The sequence below is a fragment of the Salminus brasiliensis genome, chromosome 11 (assembly GCF_030463535.1).
Source record: "Salminus brasiliensis chromosome 11, fSalBra1.hap2, whole genome shotgun sequence".
Lineage (NCBI taxonomy): Eukaryota > Metazoa > Chordata > Actinopteri > Characiformes > Bryconidae > Salminus > Salminus brasiliensis.
This window is the reverse complement of record NC_132888.1, coordinates 1482426-1501694: the sequence shown is the minus strand read 5'-3', so window position 1 is coordinate 1501694 and position 19269 is coordinate 1482426. Positions and strand designations below refer to the sequence as shown.

General features: G+C 41.9%; 2 protein-coding genes across 5 annotated transcripts in view; both read left to right on the top strand.

Annotated features, from left to right (window-relative positions):
- The window catches only part of rab2a (RAB2A, member RAS oncogene family), a 30053-nt gene extending 13166 nt beyond the window's left edge, over nucleotides 1-16887 (top strand). Inside the window, exons 3-8 of the mRNA XM_072691293.1 lie at nucleotides 2105-2172; nucleotides 8858-8940; nucleotides 9481-9573; nucleotides 10445-10556; nucleotides 12476-12544; nucleotides 15234-16887. Of these exons, the coding sequence (XP_072547394.1) occupies nucleotides 2105-2172; nucleotides 8858-8940; nucleotides 9481-9573; nucleotides 10445-10556; nucleotides 12476-12544; nucleotides 15234-15329 (521 nt within the window). The 3' untranslated portion in view covers nucleotides 15330-16887. The remainder of the gene's footprint in view (nucleotides 1-2104; nucleotides 2173-8857; nucleotides 8941-9480; nucleotides 9574-10444; nucleotides 10557-12475; nucleotides 12545-15233) is intronic.
- Nucleotides 16888-18592: 1705 nt separating this feature from the next.
- chd7 (chromodomain helicase DNA binding protein 7) overlaps nucleotides 18593-19269 on the top strand; it is a 68668-nt gene continuing 67991 nt past the window's right edge. For 2 of the 4 annotated variants that reach the window (XM_072691290.1, XM_072691286.1), the window contains exon 1: nucleotides 18593-18945. The gene's annotated coding sequence lies outside the window, so the exon portion shown is untranslated. Of the gene's footprint in view, nucleotides 18946-19103; nucleotides 19142-19269 lie in introns of those variants that run through there. The other 2 variants (XM_072691287.1, XM_072691289.1) reach the window with 2 other exon arrangements.

Genomic DNA, 19269 nt, shown 5'->3' with positions numbered 1-19269 from the left:
AGCAGTACACTCATTGATATTTTGTGTGTGTGTGTGTGTGTGTACTATAGTACACACACTCCTGTACTGCACACACATACTACAGCCTCAGCCTCGGACCCGAACGTGTGTTTTGATGTTTGTGTTTTAATATTAAAAACAAAGAAACTAGGCTGTGACGTCCTGGTGGATCTAAGGATTGTAAAGTTCTAATTTGGACCTTCAGACCCAGGTTCTTCACAGTTCTGCACTCAGGCGGTGTGTGCGGCGCTCTGCCTCTCCTCTGAGGTTGATGGCGTTCAGTGTTTTCTGGTTGTTCGCTGAGAGAAGTGGAGTGTGACCCGCAGGTTTAACCTCTAAACAGGGAGTGAGTTAGCACTTCCTCACTTCTGCATTCTGCCTGTGTTTACCGGCTCACTCAGGGCGTGGGCGCTGGTCGGGGTCAGGACAGCTCAGCCTGTTTAACTGCTTTAATCAGGATATGAAGGGCAGACACTGCTCCTAGCCCTGCAGCCTCTCGCAGCCTCTCTCGCTCTCACTCAGTGGTAAAGCGTTGGTAAATGTGGGTTGTGGGTGTTGGTGTATGTGAAGAGGTCGGGGTGTCGGGTGGGTGATACCGCTGCAGACGATGTGTGTGTTAGAAAGATCTGAGTATAAAAGTATATATACATGTTTATAATGCTTTTACAGTAATTATTCATATGGGTAGACTGACAACACTATGATCAGAGGGTCGCTGGTTCGAATCCCGGTCACACTGCTAGTCATTGCCAGCTGAGGCCCGAGAGAGCACAATCGACCGTGCCCTCTCTCTCCCCACATCACTTTGCTGCGGTCCTGGCCGTCACTGGCGTCTGCGGGCTGGTGCGTGGGAGCCGGGTGAGAGGGGGTGGTGTATGGAGTGGGTAATTGGTGGTCACACTGGACACTGAAAAAAATGGATAAAATTAAAAGTAAATAAACAATAATGATAACTTTGTGTTTTAGCATCTTTTTAAACGTGAACTCCTGCTCAACCGGATTAAATACTGTACATAAATAAGACTAAATAAGGGAAATTATAGCTAAAGACTAAAAGTAAAGATATTAAAAGGAACAATATAATATATGTTGATGGTTTGATGGTTTTTGAGTGTAAATAAGTGAACAAATCCAGAATTAAGCAGATTAGAAAATGTCGTTGGTTTCGTAGATTTCTCTGGTGTTAAATTCAGTAAATAACCACTAATTCTGTGTTGAGTGTTCAGCAGCGTGTCTCTGTAGAGAATCAGTGACTACATTAGCCTCATAGCTAATGCAAGTAATATGGAGCTATGAAGCCAATGTAGCTAACAAGTAATAGTAGCTTATACCCTCAGCCTATACCCCTGAGTAGTTAGCACTGGAGCTATGAGGCTAATGTGGCTAACAACTGGAAGCCTATAGCCAGTTGTAGTGGGTTTTTTGCTGCTGTCTGATATTTGATAGATATTTGAGTTTTTGAGACCTCTGCCTCATCAGTGTGAAAATTAAAGAATGAATGACCTTATTTTTGTTTTAATTACCTTAAATAATACTTTATTTCTCTTAATTCAGTTTAGTTTTATTGTTGTTTTTATTTCTGTTTAGATTTTTATTATTCTGATCCGGTGTGGACCCGAGGAGGACGGGTTCCTCTGTTGAGTCTTGGTTCCTCTCGACTGAGGGAGTTTTTCCTTGCTACTGTCGCCACTAGCTCCTCAACAGAGGCTCGAACCCGGATCTCTGTAAAGCTGTAAAAAATGTTAATTAAATCAAATGTAATGTAATTGAAATACATTTTATGTGGAGTGTATGTTAAATATGCTTTAAAAAGAACTTCCTTATGGATCAGAAATGACACAAAACAGGTTGTGTGTGTGTGTGTGTGTGTGTGTGTGTGTGTGTGTGTGTGTGTGTGTGTGTGTTTCACTTACTGGTCGCAGAATTATCAGTCTGGTTTTAAAGAATTAGGACTGTCAGTTATTATATAGAATTATTTGATGGCTCAGGTATTAAAGGGTTATCTCTCTCTCTCTCTCTCTCTCTCACTCTCTTCCCCCCCCCCCCCTTGCAGCTGATTTTGTACCCTCGGGTTTCTAATGGCGCTCTGTTTTCTGGTTTGCAGGTGTAGAATTCGGAGCGCGGATGATCACTATAGATGGCAAACAGATAAAGCTTCAGATCTGGGATACGGTGAGTGTTCTGAGAGGCCACAGCTTCAGCACCTCTGCACAGACGCTGTGTGGCCTTTTCTACTGAATACCAACGATTGTAGTAACACACACACACACACACACACACACACACACACAGTCTCTGGTTTGTAATTTGGTGCTGTATTTAAATAGTGCTGTAAATAAATGCCTTTTCTTTAGGGACTACTTTCTGTAGCCGCACTACACCCTGCAGCATGTATCCCTCCACCATTTTAATGATCTGGTTCTAAAAGCAGGTTCTAGAGCCGAACTCTTCTCAGAACTCTGGTAGAACCGTGTCTCAGGCATCAGGCAGCGTCTTCATCACCATTAGGTGAAGAACTTTCTGTGAGGAGCTTTTATTAGAGCTTCAGACGTCTGCTTCCCTTCACCTCCACTGTAGAACTCCAGCTCTGACTGGGGGAGCTTATCTAGAACCTCCACTGTAGAACCACAGCTCTGACTGGGGGAGCTTATCTAGAACCCAGCGTAAACCCACTTAAATGTGATGGTGAAGATCCTCTTTCAGTTTTTTTTTTTTTTAACCAGTTTAAAAGTTCTTCACATTCAGACAGACGTGGTTCTTCTGTGGCATCTCTCAGAGAACCGTGTAGCACCTTTCATTTTAAGAATGTATTAATAGAAGTTGCAGCATTTTTATTAGTAATTTTAAATGGTTAATTAATGTTTAATTAATCTCTCCCAAGCGAAAGTAACTGACATAAAAGCACCACCAGGCTTGGCTGCTCTGTTTGGAAAGAGAAACTGGAATTTATTAAATATTGAAGAAGTAATGAAAGCGTGGCAGCTTTGATGCGGGGCAGTAATTGTTGAGGTCAGCAGCTGTACTGCCCTATTGAGGGGGAAGCGCAGAGTAACAGAAACAGCAGATTAAGGATGGTATAATTTTACATCAAAATCAGGAGTTTAAATAAAAAAACAGCAAGATTTTGGTGTGAAATTAAGCTCCATTATACAGAAACTGACCCACTCTGACTTGTTTACAGTGGTGGTAAGTTGAACCAGGTGTCAGTCGCCATGACTACAACACAGATACAGCCCATAATTAATTTCCTACCCAAACCCACCAGTGCATCTACAACATGAGTCTTCTGAGTTTTAGATGGAATGATGATGATGATGATGATGATGATGAAGGTAAAATAGTGGAGAACCTCAACTAATCCAGTTTTCTTTTCAGAATTCTGGTAGAACAGTGTCTCTCTCTCTCTCTCTATATATATATATATATATATATATATATATATATATGTGTGTGTGTGTGTGTGTGTGTGTGTGTGTGTGTGTGTGTGTGAGAGAGAGTGTGTGTGTAATTTGACTTATTTATTTGAATTCTACAACCTATGAAAACCAAATGGTGAATATAAATGAAATGAATGATCTCTGCACCTATTGAACAGCAGGTGTGAAAACAAAATGTAGAGATACGTTGAAGCTGGATGTCTTGGTGCAGCAGGTTCAATTTTAGCAGCTCATAAACTCAAAGGTGGGCCTTTACGTTTAAACTGGACTACAGTCAGACTTACAGTCAGACTTTCGTTCAGCTGGTGCAACTGCAATACTGGTCCCTTTCACCAACACTGAACAGTTCTGATTGGGTACGTTTTTTTTTGTTTTTGTTTTTTTTTTAGATACCAAACCCACTCTGAACAACTGTGTGTAATTAATCATTTAATTATGCAGAATTAAAAAAAAAACGGAATAAATACTGAATAAATAAAAATAACTTAAATAACCCTTTTAAGGAACACAACCACTATCAGTAGCTGTGTAGCATTTTCTGTACTTTTCCAAACTTGAATTTCGTCCTTGTATCTCCAAACCAGCCGGGAAAAACCTTCGTAACTTTTATCGGATTTTATTATTATATTTTATTTTGGAGCATTTCTATTGTTCGGTTTATCAGGAACATCTGATACAGTGTGAAGAACAACTGCCAGATTCACATTATGGAGAAAAGTCAAGATACAGGCTGTTTAAACGTCATATTCAGCAGCTGAGCAGTTGAAGTCCTGCTGCATTGGAGCTCCATACTTAACCGTTCAGGTTGCAGGTGTGCCGGTCACATGGTCACATTTGCATGTGTCAGTAGAGGCCGGTAACGAGGCAAGACTGACTAATGAAGGCGAAACAGCAGGTGAAAGTTTCAGCTTGCTGATACGGGACACATGCCAAAGAAAACAACACTGACCTAAACTCCCCGTGTCTGCAGGCCTCAGGTTAGCCCTCCTAAATCTAGCCTGGGGTATTAATGACCGCACAAAGCTGACGTTTATTATGGATCTGCTGTTTAGGAGCCACTTTAGATCTTATGAGCAGTAAATTATCTCCTGCTTTGCTTTGCCTTTTATTTTTTTAGCCGGAGAAAGCCGTCAGCCGGCTGCCTGCTGGACAGCTGTAGAGGACGTTTCTTCTTGACGAATGGTTTCTTTCCGGAGAGCGCGTTTTTCAGAACGCGTGTAGCAGCATTCCAAGCAGGATTAGGGCTGCTGCGAAGACCGAACGCTGCCAAACTCATTGTTATTGATTTTTGAATTACTCAATGTTTCCTTTATTTTGTCCTCCCCTGCCTGGATCACCACCCTCAGGGCCTCGGACTGACCCGAGTGTCAGACTAGCTGTAGATGGTGCAGGTGATTGTGTTAGGATGTTCCTGTACTCCTGTGTTTCTTTGCACAGTGGGTTGGCCGGTTTGAGTTGGCCGTTTTTCCTGATGTGACACACCCTGTTCAGTTCATCAGATAATTACTGAGCGCTGGAGATCACAATTAGGCGATACGGCGGGAGGGACGCTAAACTCAGCGCTCTGGATCTGCAGGGCTGGAGCGGCCTGCCTGCGGATCGGGTTTCTGCGACCTCACGTCTGATTAATTTAACTTAATTGCACTGTTCTGTTCTTAAACAAGGAAATTCCACCAATTTTTCCAAATTTCTGCACAATTCAGTGTTTTAAAGCTCGTTCAGAGTGGGGCGGGGTTGGGGGGTTGAGGGGCGGTTGTGATTGTGCTTCATTGAGACACAGACGGTGGTGGTGAATTTCATTACTATCCAAACCAGTGACTGTAGAAAGGAACTGTGCAACGTCTCTCAATAGTGAAGCAATCACAGGTCTTAGCGCCTCTGCTGGCGGGTAGCATTTTTATGTGTAGCTCCGCCCATCCCCATATGTTTAAAATACAAAACAGCTCCGCCCATTTTCCATCTCATCTTCCTCCTCTAAACTGTCTCTCCATCTCCAGCGTCTCCAAACTCCAGCAGTTCTCCCTGAGCTGATATCGGCCCATTTTTAATTTCTTCAGAAATCAGTGTTTAACCCTTACTCTGCTCTATAGTAAGAAGGTGAAGGCGAAGGTGAAGTGATTGACAGACAGACAGTCTTGGCTGGAGGAGGCCGCTCGTCTGCAGCAGGATCTGCATGGCGTCCCCTTTCTGATCGTTACATGGAGGAGCTGAGCTGTAGAGGAACTTTTACTGGTGGAGCGTCCGTCCACTTACCGACAAACTGGGAGTACAGGAGGAAATCCGCGAGACACTGAGGCTCTGTCTGGGAGGAGGGGGCGGGTCTACCCAGTGAGTAGGTGAAGCTGGCTCCGCCTCTGGTCTCTACTGAGCAGACTCTGGTTGCAAAATTGACAACATGGCGGAGTAGTAGAACGGAACCAGTTAACCTGCACGTGTCCACTTTGGTGGGTGGACACTAAATCTATCCACCAGTAAAAATCTCCCAGCATTGAGGAGCTGTGGAGCAGTGGAAGAACTGTGTTCTCTGGAATGATGGTGGAAGTGCTTCATCCAGTACTTTTGGGATGATGAAGTGGGGTGGTGATCATCCAACATCTTGACCTTACTAACGCTGCTTGTTGCTGAATGCAATCAAATGCTCACAGCAATGCTCCTCCTCCAAAATCTAGTAGAAAGTCTTCTTCTCTGGACAGTAGAGACAGTTACTCTTTTTTAATACCTTTGATGACCACCTTCAGAAGAAGCAGTGAATGAGCAGGTGTCCCAATACTTTTGTCCTTTTAGTGTTCATTATAAATTGTGACTTGTGGATCCGCCGTGCTGCAGAAATAACGCTCTGGTACTTTGCCTCGAGGGTTCTGAGCGTCCTGCAAGCTGCTCAGATCACCACTGCTGGATAATGTAATCAACGCCAGCAAGTGACGTTAACACGATGCCTCCAGATACACTGCATGGACAAAAGTATTGGGACACATGCTCATTCACGGCTTCTTCTGAAATCAAGGGGATTAAAGAGCTGATCCTGCTTTTGTTGGAGTAACTGTCTCTACTGTCCAGAGAAGAAGACTTTCTACTAGATTCTGGAGAAGGAGCATTGCTGTGAGGATTTGATTGATTGCATTCAGTGAAATGTGTTGGTGTAGTCGGAATGTTGGATGATCACCAACCCACCTCATCCCAAAAGTCCTGGATGGAGCTCCTCCACCATCATTCCAGAGAACACAGTTCCTCCACTGCTCCACAGCTCCTCAATGCTGGGGGGCTTTATACCCCTCTAGCCCACGCCTGGCATTAGGCAGCATGGAGCCAATAGGGTCATGATGATGATCTGCTCCAGAGAGTCCTATTCTATTGGCAGTACTTCTTCTCTACAGGGACTAGACAAGCTGTGTGTGCATTTGCACTCCTGAGTCAGCAATGGATGCAGCTTAAAGTAGCTGAATGCATTCATTAGAATCGGTGTCCACAAACTTTTGGACATATATTGTACACACTTGCTCTTGTTTCCAGTGCGAGGTTTTACATTTCTGGTCTTAACAAACGGAGTCGGACTGAAAAACACTTTGTTGACATTTATTAAATATTACAGACAATTTATTTGAATGTCTTGAGCATAGCTTGTGACGTGTGACACCTGCCTGAACATTGTTGTGGACCAGATACAACTTCTCATGGCAGCATATGGAAGACTTAGCAGCATATTATGCATTAAGTGGTACTAATGTTTTGGCTCTTCGTCTCCACTACGTTGAAACAGCGCTGTGCTCGTCTAGACTCCTTCAGACAGGCGACGCTCTGGGATTTGAGCTGAATTACATGTTCAGTCGTGCATTAAAGCTGCTGTGAGCAGTACTAAGATCACTGTAGAGGCCTCCGCAAGGACGCTTATTAGCCACCAGGGGGAGCCAAAGCATTACAGCAAATAGGTTGAACTCGTCTAGAGGTTTTCTTCGTTAAAAGGAGTGAAGTTCTGATAATGACGTGATGAAAAATTTTCAGCAGCAGCTTTTATGTTTTTTTTAGTTTGTTTGTTTGTTTTAGGTTTTGGTGCTTAATAGAGAATTATTTTTAAAAGTTTCTTTAAAAAAACCATGGGGCACAACAGGTTTTCCATCACTGAGAGGAACCATTTAAACATTCCAGACCTTTTAAACATTAAACCCTATAAATATATATAATCATTGCCTCTACTAAAAATAGCATTTTTATACATAATTTTTTATATATATATATATATATATATATTTAAGCGTCATTGTAAAGGTGTATATTTTATAATAATTTTTGTTTGAGTTTTATTTAGTTGTAATAATTTTTATTAGAAGGTTTAATTAAATGTGTTGTTTAATTTATTTAATTTTTTTATATATATATTTTTTTGTTTGTTTAAGGGTAAGCTAACACTTGACTCACTTCCTCTTGCACTGTAGTGGGACAGAGGCCTGACTCAGCATTTGTATGTGTTTATTTTTTGGAGCAGTACCGTTTCTTTGTGATGTAAATATTTGCAGTCTTTTTAAAGTCACTTTTTAATCAGACGTGTGGTAAAACCTGGCTTTTTGGTGCTGTGTGTGTGTGTGTGTGTGTGTGTGTGTGTGTGTGTGTGTGTGTGTGTGTGTGTGATGTAACGAGAGAAATCAGCATTTCTGGCCTTCCTGTAACCTTTCACTTGGGCAGATGGCAGGCATAAAAGTGCCATTCATCATTTATTCACAATGGGCTCCATTAACTCTAATGTTAACAGCTGCCCCCGGGGGGAGCGGGGTTATTGAATTCGAATGCGCCCCTGGCTTACTCGCCTTCTGCCAGAGGGGGCCACTTGACCACAGAGCTGCTGGGGAGGCCATTTTACGCCGTGACAAAGATGCTGTTGAATGGTGGCTTCAGAGGCCTCGTCTGATTGGTCGGCCACCTTTGCTGGAGAGAGATGCATTGTGGGATGCAGGGCAGACAGTGGGTCCTTGTGTCTGAGTGAATGGCTGAAGGTGAGCGGTACTCCGTCTTGTAGCATAAACGGTAGTGTTCAGCAGGGGTGCACAGCTCTGTCTTCAAATATTGGTTCCTGTGTGTGTGTGTGTGTGTGTGTGTGTGTGTGTGTGTGTGTGACAGAAAAGCTTCTTATCTGGGCAGTAAGTGTTTATTTCCTTAGCTGAACAGAACCTTTAAAAAAAGGCTAAGGGTTTTTTTCACGTAAAGAACCAGGCAGAGAACTCCAGCTGTCCCAGTCTGATCCAGTGAATTGGGTTCAGGTTCGGTCCAGGTATATTTTATGGTTGGACTATTGGCTATTTTCAGCCTGATCCAGTTCTGACCCTTTGTTTTTACCGCTGTGTTCCAGCAGAGCGCTCTCTGGTGCCCTCTAGGTGCCATTAGCTAAAGCTGATAGTGACGCTCACCGCTGCTGTGTTTGTGTTCCTCAGGCTGGCCAGGAGTCCTTCCGCTCCATCACCAGGTCCTACTACAGAGGAGCTGCGGGAGCCCTCCTCGTGTACGACATCACAAGGCAAGTCCAGCACCCTGTCCTTACACATGAGGACTCATACAGCTCCCCTTGGTCATGACACACACACACACACACACACACACTCAGTGGCCACTTTATTAGAAACACCTCCCTTGTAGCTCCACCTTGCTATAGCATATAATCTAGACCTTCACCCTGGGTCAGCTTCTGACCACAGATGGATTCTTGGATGGACGTTCCAGAGCACCACCCTGAGGACCACCACTGTGCTGAGAACAAACCACCACCCCCATAATAATATCTGGACAGGGACTGTTCATTCCTGGGATGAAGGAGGAGGCTGATAAACTGTGCAGCAGCAGGTGAAGTGCAGTCTGTAACTGCACACCTGTATAGCGGAGCTATATGTTTCCAATAAAATGTCCAATGAGTGTCCAGTGTTGGTTTCTATGAGCTGGAAGCTCTTTGAACTCATCTCAAAAAATGAGATTTGCTTATTACAGATTTTCTTCTGTTGAAGTCGACAGTGTTTGATGGTGTTTTGTTTTTAATGGTGTGTGTTCTGATTGTGACCCACAGAAGGGACACCTTTAACCATTTGACAACCTGGTTAGAAGATGCTCGTCAACATTCCAACTCCAACATGGTCATCATGCTCATCGGAAATAAGAGGTACTCTCGCTCCTGTCCGGATCTGTCCGGGTTTAGTAATTAGGAAACTCTGCTAATCATTTATAACATTAATATTAATTTCTGTTTTCTAGAATTTTGATTGATTTTTTTTTTTTAAACGCTAAAATGTAGCTGAAACTAAAATAAAGTTCATCAACAAGAAGCTAGATGTAGATCTTACAGTCTTTGTTCATATGTGGTTCATGTTTAATCCAATCACAGCTGGGTTGGGGCATCGTAAATTCATGCCAAACAAACTGCACCACCGCCCTAGTGTACGACCACTGAAGCTAAAGGAAACCACAGTGGGTTTTAGCAGAGAAATTGTATTTTCTGCTCCTGGGCTCCCCCTACAGTTCACGAGTGTAATTCACTTTTACTCCACTGCTGTAAATAAAAATCACGCTTTGAGCGCTCCCTCATGGACGGCTGTACACCTGCATTTCTGGACAGTCTGAGAAGCTTGATCTGAAGGTGGAGCAGCATGTGGGCGGAGGTGGTAGAGTAACACTACAGGATTTTACACTAATATGACTCTATGGGTTCTGCAGCGTTACACAGCAGCAGTTCTGGAGAGAGGTTCTCCTCCTGCAGCTCCACCACCAAACCTCCATAGTGCAGTAGTCCTACTGGGCAGTGTTATATTACATGCACATAATAAAACATGTTAATACAACACTGCCCCCGCTGGGCATGTTTTGCACTACAGTAATCTTTCTACTTGCAGCATATATTTGTAAATAAGGCCTGTAAGAGGTCATTTGGTGTTGCCATAATGTTATTAATTAATTAATTAATTTATTTATTCATTGTGGTTTTTCCTTCCTGCTGGTTTGAACATTGCACTAAAAGCTTCTGTCTGTGTGTGCAGCGATTTGGAGTCACGGAGAGAGGTGAAGAAAGAGGAGGGCGAGGCTTTTGCCAGGGAACACGGCCTTATCTTCATGGAGACTTCAGCTAAGACTGCATCGAACGTAGAAGAGGTACAACCCACCCCATATGGCTCTGGGGTCTGGAGTGTTTGGGTGGTGATTTGTGGTTGATGTGCAAACACACAGACACACACACACACACACATACGCTCATGCATAGAGACGGTACTCAGGGGAAGCTCCTCTAAGTGTGAGGAAAACAGCCTCATTGTGCACAGTGGGAGGCAGCCGACGCCGAGCCGAGGGAGAGAGGCAGCTTTAAAAGCAGCGGAGGCGTTAATTTGTGGAGGCCCCTCCCCCCCTCCAGCTTACCCTGTATGATTAATTTGTCTCATTAGTGTCGTGTGAATTCTCCTGACCCCTCCCCCTGCCCTTTTATGACTTTTCAGTCTCCTATTTAAGGCTCATGCATATTCATAGAATTCTTAAACATACGCATATATGTGTATGTATATATAAAATTATATATATATATTAATATATAAAATTATATATATATTAATGTCTCACGATTCAGTTGTTGATGTTTATTATTTTATTAATTATTCTTTATTTATAGTTTTACTGGTTTAATCTGTATGAATAGTGTTTGTATTTATTCAGATAAGCAACTTTAATTGTGTATATAATATTATATATAGCATAGTTGTCTTATTGAATCGTTTTTATTAACGTTATTCCCTTTTTTTAGCACAAATTTCATTTGTGTGTGTTTGTTTGTTTATTTATTTATTTATTTTTACATAGTTCAAGTTCTTATGACAAAAGGTCCAATAGAAATGCTCCAAATTCTTCTGTTTCGGAGATACAGGTTTTGTTTGTGCACATCTGACGTCGGCTCTCACTAGCACTTGGTGATAATTGCGGTGCAGAGAATAGCGCATCAGCTCTGTCAGGCATCAGAGTGGAGCTGATCTCAGCAGAACATGCTGAGTGAAGCTGATCTGATCCTGGAACAGCTCTCTCTCACCCTCACTGTGAGAGGGGTGTTATGTTGGCTGTGAGCATTTGAGTAGGTTCAGTATGTGTCTACTTTTAGAGGCTCGTCTTAAACGAAGAGCTTTAATTAAAACAGCTCATTTTAAAGCTCAGCAGAACTCTGGGTTTAGGAATCTGCCGTCTAACCTCTTAAAAGCAGGATGAATCTCTGGCCTGGTTCATTTTAATAACTGGGTCAGTGACTCTTCATACCAGAAGGGGGCGCCAGTCCTCAGCCATAAACCCTGTCCCTGCTTAATGCTGGAACATCTGTCGAGATAATCCGTCTTATCTGACTAATTTATTAATAGTTGATATTATTGATGCTGACATTTGTGGATTTGACTGCATGATGTGTGTTATGTGTATTATGCAACAAGCCAAGAAATAAGACCTTTTGGAGCGTAACATGCTGGAGTAACTGGAGTAACATGCTGAGTTCTGAAACTGCAGTGGAACATGGCTCTGCTCTTTTTGGATCTTCTTTTTGAAACATAAAACACTGCAGTTAGAACATTTATATTCTGCTATGGTTCATATTTAACCTTATCAGGCCTCCTATTAAAAAAATATAGGTTCCTACATTGTTCTTGGCTTGAATGTGTGGTGTTTATATATATATATATATATATAATGGTAATTTTTCTATCCGTGTTAAATATTTTTTATTAAAATTCTGTTCTAACCGAGAGCAGTTTAGGAACCTCTATTTTGAAGACTGTGGGATGTTAGGGCTGATGGGGTTAAATCTCATAGGAGTTAGGAAGTCAGTGGCAATGGCTGTAGTGGAACTGGGGAGAAAGTAGGGTCCTCTCCTCATCTAAAGGCTGAAGTAGAAGTAAAGCTACAGTAGTCTGTGTTACACAGGTTAGTGTGTGCTTTGAACACCTGAGACCTAAATCCGTTGATTAATAGGTCAGTAAACTGTTTACCTACTTTAGCCAGAGTGTGGATGGAGTTTTAATTGGCATGTGTCCTTTTCTGTGTTCCAGGCATTCATCAACACAGCCAAGGAGATTTATGAAAAGATCCAGGAGGGAGTCTTCGATATCAACAATGAGGTAACAGAGAACAGGAGAAGGAAAAGCAGCTCATGCTGTACTTCTACATGAGTTTCTATTGGTTTACTCAAAGAATTGGGTCAAGGGGACTTCCTCCAGCAATCAGTTTAAATTTGTACACTGAGTGTGCTCGAGAGCAGGGCTTAACTCAAGCAACCTGACATTCTTCTCTTGTTCTTAGAGGTAGCAACTGTTGCGTATAGGATACACATCTTACTAATGACCAGCAGCTCTCTGTTGGCCTCTCTCATTCCAGTTTTATACGCAAGAAATATATAGACCTGTTATTCTATAACATTTTTAATATCCCTACAGTGTGTGTATACCTCTTAGACACTATTGAATATAAGCAAGCTACAGAAGATAAGACTGTATATACTCTAGTGTTTATATGCAGTAGTGTATAATAAGACCTTATATTCTATAATGTTTATATTCAGTAGTGTATAATATGACATATTTAGTGGTGTTTATGACCTATATTCTATACTGTTTATATCCAATAGTGTAGAAGACCTTATATTTTATAGTGTTTATATTCAGAAGTGTATAATGTCTGACATTTAGTAGTGTTTATGACCTATATTCTGTGTTTATCTTCAGTAGTGCAAAAGACTGTATATATTAGAGTTTATATACAGTTGTCTTTAAGACTTCTATGCTATAGTGTGTTCATTTCACCTTATGTACACTATAGTGCTTGTTTATATTCAGTAGTATATAAGGCACCACCCCATTTAAAATATGAACAAGATATAAAAACCCTTATATAATCTGTAGTGTCTATAGAAAATATAGGGACTTAATCACGATTGAATATAGTGTGTTTAACAGTCTATATAGTGTGTCAGGCTTATAATCAGGCTTGTGTTGTTGACCCACAGCAGCCATATTATAACTTTTTTCCCATCTTCAGTTGAAAGCGAGGTGCATCAGTGTCTGTTAAATGTTATTTTACTGGTTAGGGTTTAAGGTTGGTGGTGGTTTTGTAATCACTGTTAAAATGCTTCAGATTTTAACGGCGATCGGGGCTGGATGCCTGTGCGGTGATATAAACACGTCTAAAAGTGAGGACTGAAGGGAAAAAACAGCGGAAAGCCTGAGCCCGTTTCACTGAAGCTTCCACAGAGGCCCTCCAGCCCCTCTGCTGGCGGCCCGCCAACACATAAATTCCTCACATCCCATAAGGTTACAGCCGCTCGGATGGAGCCGGGCCGCCGCAGCGCTCGCTCTGTCTTTTTTTATGAGAGTAGTAGGAAAACTGGAAGGAGGGAGGGGAAAAAAGGAAAAGTTTAGGCACCCGGTCCAAACCGCATCAGCTGATGGAGATCCTGGCCAGGAAGCCCCTAAGCTTGGCCAGGAGAAACCCCCCAGACACTATAAATCAGATTTAGGGTGATGTGGAGTTTCCTTAAGAACGCCGCAGTGCTGTGACCTCCAAACTGAGGGCCAATTTTAAACTTAAAGGAGTAGTTTGGCGAGATCGATGCTTCTGTGTGATGAATGAAAGTGCCACCTGTGTGTGTGTGTGTGTGTGTGTGTGTGTGTGTGTGTGCGCGCTTTAAACCCTTGGCAGATTTCCCTGCCTCTCCATGTTTCCGCTGCAGTAATGCACAGCACTGAGGCGAGAGAACCCCAACAATAGCACAGCAGTAATAGGAGGGGTGGGGGTCTGCGTTGCGAGGGCCATATTTATATTTTAATATTGAGTTTTCTGCATTTTAATCCATTTCAGATATTCTCTCACCACAGAGATATTTCTGCATTTTATCAACTGTGTGTGTCACTATCTGCAGCTCAGTCAGTAATAATAATAATACACTATTAGTAGCTGATTATATACATTCTGTATTAATATACATTAATATTGTATAAATAAATGTATATTCTTTAGGGTGTTTATATACAGTACAGAATAAGACCTACTATATTCTATAGGGTGTTTGAACTGAGTGGTGTACAAGACTGTATACCATATATTCCATAGGGTGTTTAAGTACAGTAGTAAATAAGACCTTATACACTACTGTACTTAAACTCCCTATAGAATATATAAAACTTACTTATTTTAAAATGTGTTTAAAATCAATAGCGTAGAAGGCCTTATATATTATACAGTGTTATATACAGTACTGTCTAAGAGTTTTAAATAATTAATGTAATTATTAGTGTTAATAAGGACTAGGGCATCTGTATGAAGAGAAAAGAAAATCTGCTCTGAGTTCAACTTGAGTCACATCTGAGTAAGATCTGACACCTGTGCAGATGTGGCTTTAGGGAGTCTGACTTTCAGACTGTAGAACATCTTTCCTGCTGTCTGACTCGAAACAAGTCTTTTTATTTATTATTTATTACAAATATAATGTGTGCATGAACATACCAGAGGACTTCCTGTTACCATCAATCAGAAAAAATGACTTTAACCAAAATAAATCCTCTATATAATCTTATATAGAAGTGATGAGCCTCACAGTTCAGCCATCAAGCAGACGTTACAAACATGTAATTTCCCATAAAACCGGCCTCAAATCAGCCGTCCACCCTGGATGAAAGGCTTAATTCATTTCTTTGAACTCTTCTAACACAGAACTTGCAAATCAGACTGTGTGTGTGTGTGTGTGTGTGTGTGTGTGTGTGTGTGTAATTACAGTGCTGGGTACCCTGACTGTGTTACTGTGTGTTTTCACAGGCGAATGGGATTAAAATCGGACCCCAGCACGCTGCCACTAACTCCACGCTGGCTGGCGGACAGGGCGGACAGCAGGCCGGAGGAGGCTGTTGCTGAGCTTTTCTCCTTTTACCCTCCTGTTCCTTCCTCCTACTTCTCGTCCTCCTCCTCCTCCTCTTCCACCCCCCCCGAGTCCTTATGTTTCTACTGGACTGGTCGCGCTCACTAACATTTTCTTAACCCCACCCCTCCACGGCCCAGCCCTCAAATCGTGCCCTCAGATCGTGTACTAGATGGCTGTCCAATAAAAATATAACCAAAAAAAAAAAAAAAGAAAAGAAAAAGCTTAAGTCCTGAGAAACTCCTGAAGCTCACTGCGGGCTCCAGCAGACGTGATTATGGTTATTAGTTATTAGGCAAAAAGTAAAAATAAAGATTCAATTTAATGAACACCGGAGCTTTGGACCCGTATTCGTAAAATATATCCACGTTTGTATTTTTCATCTTTTTTGTTTTGTTGTTTTTTTGGTTGTTGTTGTTGTTGTTGTTTTCCCTTCAGATTTGTTTTGGTGCCCTTTTGACTCCCAAGCTGAACTGTATTAAACACTACAAAGTCATCTCTAGTATTTTAATCGGTTAATGTGGGCGAGTTCTCTGAACATCCGCGGAGAACTTTCGAGTCAAAATAACGGAAACGTTTGGGCTGTGCTGAAAAAGGAGCAGCCGCTTATCAAAGTGAGGAATAAAAGAAGCAGGACTGTTTTAAATCTGTATTTATCATCACATTCTGTATATATAGTTATCATTTCTTGCTTTGATTGATGTATGTTGACCGAGCTAGAATTCTGTATTGAATTTCCTTCGATTCTATACTGTACGAATAGAGCTTGAAAATGCAACAGTATTGCTACGTTTCCCAAACCTGCTCCGACGCCGTTTTAAGGTTGAACTTTTTACTTTGCTCGTTTTAGTTTGGTCCTGCCATCCGCCTTCGCCCTCGTCTCCGTAACCCCACCCCACCCAAAACTCACCCCTCCTCGATCTACTCTCGTGTATAAAAACTTTGGCTCAATATTCTGTATCTGTTTTATTAATAATGCCAAATTTGTGTTTACCTGTGTTTGATCACAACCTGTCCACCAATCTAGATCTGCTGTTTTGCCTTAAAACAGATTTGGAACGGCGAAAGACATCGTCAACATAATCAGACACACAGGGTTCAGTTAAAGACTTACAGCTACAGGCCGATTGTAATTGAGATGAGCATACGTGTTAAAGCTAGGTCCTCTTACAGTAGATGAATATAGCCCTGACCTGCATACACACACGCACACACACACGCAAACACTCGGCAAAACCTACGTATATATCTCTCCACGCAGCCGGACTATACGTACGCATAAACATGTTTTCGGTTTCTCCTCGGATCTTTTCTTTTCCGGCGCAGTCTGCTGTGTACCGTCAGTGCAGATCCACATTCATTAGGTGTCTGAGTGGTTGTGTAAAGGCTTGCTTTCTCTGGCAGTACGTTCTGTTATGATAGATATATGGTGAACATCTTGTCCGTTGTGAAAGGGGTGTGGTAAAAGCCAAACTGAAGTAACTTTGTGACCCTCAACTTTATTTGCTGTGTTCTCCAAATGAAATGCTATCACAATAAAATATAATAAACTCATCAACTCTGGACTTGGATCTGTGTGATGTGTGTTTGTGTGTGTCCTGAACCCGAAAGCTGGTGATAACCTGGTATACTAATATACAAGTCACTCTGAATGTCTTAGTAATAATAATTAATAAATACAGAAATAATTCATGGGTTCGGGGGGTATAAAGCCCCCCAGCATTGAGGAGCTGTGGAGCAGTGGAAGAACTGTGCTCTCTGGAATGATGGTGGAGGAGCTCCATCCAGTACTTTTGAGATGAGTTGGGGAGTTGGCCTCTTAGTTAACGCTCTTGTGGCGGAATACAATTGGAAAAACAGCAATGTTCCTCCAAAATTTAGTAGAAAGTCTTCTTCCCTGGACAGTAAACACAGTTACTCCAACAGAAGCAGGATCATTGTTGTCCCAATACTTTTGTGTGTGAAAAACAGAAGTTAAATAGAACTTATTCTGAATGTCATAATAATAATAATAATTATGCATTATTCACCAGGTATGTGATAAAGTTCTTATTAAATTATTTGGTTAGAAACTTCAGCAAACTAAAAGCTACCCCTTGTAATCAAACAAAAAAGTAAATCATTTGCCATTACTAATTTAAATAGTCGTTGAGGGGGAAACATGTTCTCAAAAGTGTGAATTTTAATGTTTTTACACAGAGTTTCACAACTCAGTCCAGGTTATTCTCCTGAGTGAGGTCCTTCACAAAGCAGGTTTTTTCAGTTTAGCCGGATCCCTAAACTGCCTCAAAGGAACATCCTGTTCATCTCCTCGTATTGGACAGGCCTGAATTTGCCGGCCCCCTGCACACGGCACATATAAAGAAGCTAAGCTGAGGAAACGGGCCGACTTGGCCTTCTGCGGTTTAGCTCCACCTACTCGCACTGAAGTTACAGAGGGTGTTTCAGCCCGGACTGCTTGTTGAATGAGGTACAATTCAGGGCACCAATAAAAACAGCCCGATTTACATATATCCACACATTCGGCCTAGAGCGGTTTCTGATTGTTGATTAGGAAAGAGTGGGCGGGACAAATTGTACTTCCTTTAAAACAAAGTCCAGTCTGAAACACTCCTAACTTCAGATTGTTAGTAAAAGTCATACGTTTAGATGGAGTCTTTAAGAAGAAATACAAAGATCTCCAAATATTTCTTAGATTTCCTTTATAATATTAGGATTCATTAAAAAAAACTAGACAAAATAATGTGCAGAAATGCACTGAATCACAAAATAATGTACTATTTATGTTGATTTAATATATATAATGAATATAATAAAATATTAATTTACATAATATACATATATGTATATAATATACATAATTATATAACACAAAATACCAAAAATGCAAATAATGAATAATAAATAAATAAGGTAAATTTGTGTTTAGCCAGTTATGGTGGTGTAAACAGCAGTAATATGTAAACATGTGTAAATAACTGAACTTTGTTAATTAAGCACAATAAAAATAAATAAAATACAATAAAAACAAAAATAATAAATGAATTTCTTTCAGCCAATTAAAAGTCACTAAAACAGATTGATAAGTGGGAGGGCTATTGCGTCACAGCCCCGGCTCTCTGTCTCACTCACGCGCACGCGTGTTTATCTGCGAGCGGCTGCGCGTGAACGCGCCCCCTGCGGGAGAGAGAGAGAGCGCGAGCGAGCGAGATAGTGAGTGAGTTAGATAGAGAGAGAGAGAGAGAGAGAAAAGAGAGTGAGTGAGTGAGAGAGAGAGGGAGATAGAGAGAGCGTGCTCTCGTGAACGCGGCGAGCGCTTGGATCGATTCGGATTAAAAAAAAAAAAAAAACTCGAAAAGAGTTGGATTTTTTTAAACCACAGAGCAGCGCGAGGCAGAGCCGGCGAGGAGCACCAGCAGCACCACCACCACCAGCAGCAGCAGCACCACCCGCGGCGGCGGCAAGAGAAGTTAGAAAGTCGACGCTTCTACCGCGGTTTAAAGGGATTTCTCCTGCAGGACGGAGCACGAGCCGCCCGGAGTTTCACCGAGTGAGTGAGCGAGAGAGAGAGAGAGCGCGAGCTCCACGAGCCGACCGAGCCGCGGAGTCGAGGTGAGGGGGAGAGAAAGAGAGCGAGCGAGCGGCGCGAGCGGGTTTTACTCCCAAAGGCTCGCGGGGAACTTTCCATTTAAATTTGAATTTTTAAAAACGTGTTTAACGGTTTTCAGGCCGTTTGTCCGTTAAATTCGTTTTTAACGGCTCCTGGCTGAGTTTCCCCCTCAGGAAAGTGCCCAAAGACTTTCAGGAGGTTAGTTTGTGCTTTTCTCTGAAATCCAGTCTTTCTCCAAAATCGCTTAACTCGATTTAACGCGCGTGAGATCTCCCTAAACACCCAACACCACCTAACCCGCTTTTACAGGCTGAAATACGGGGTGA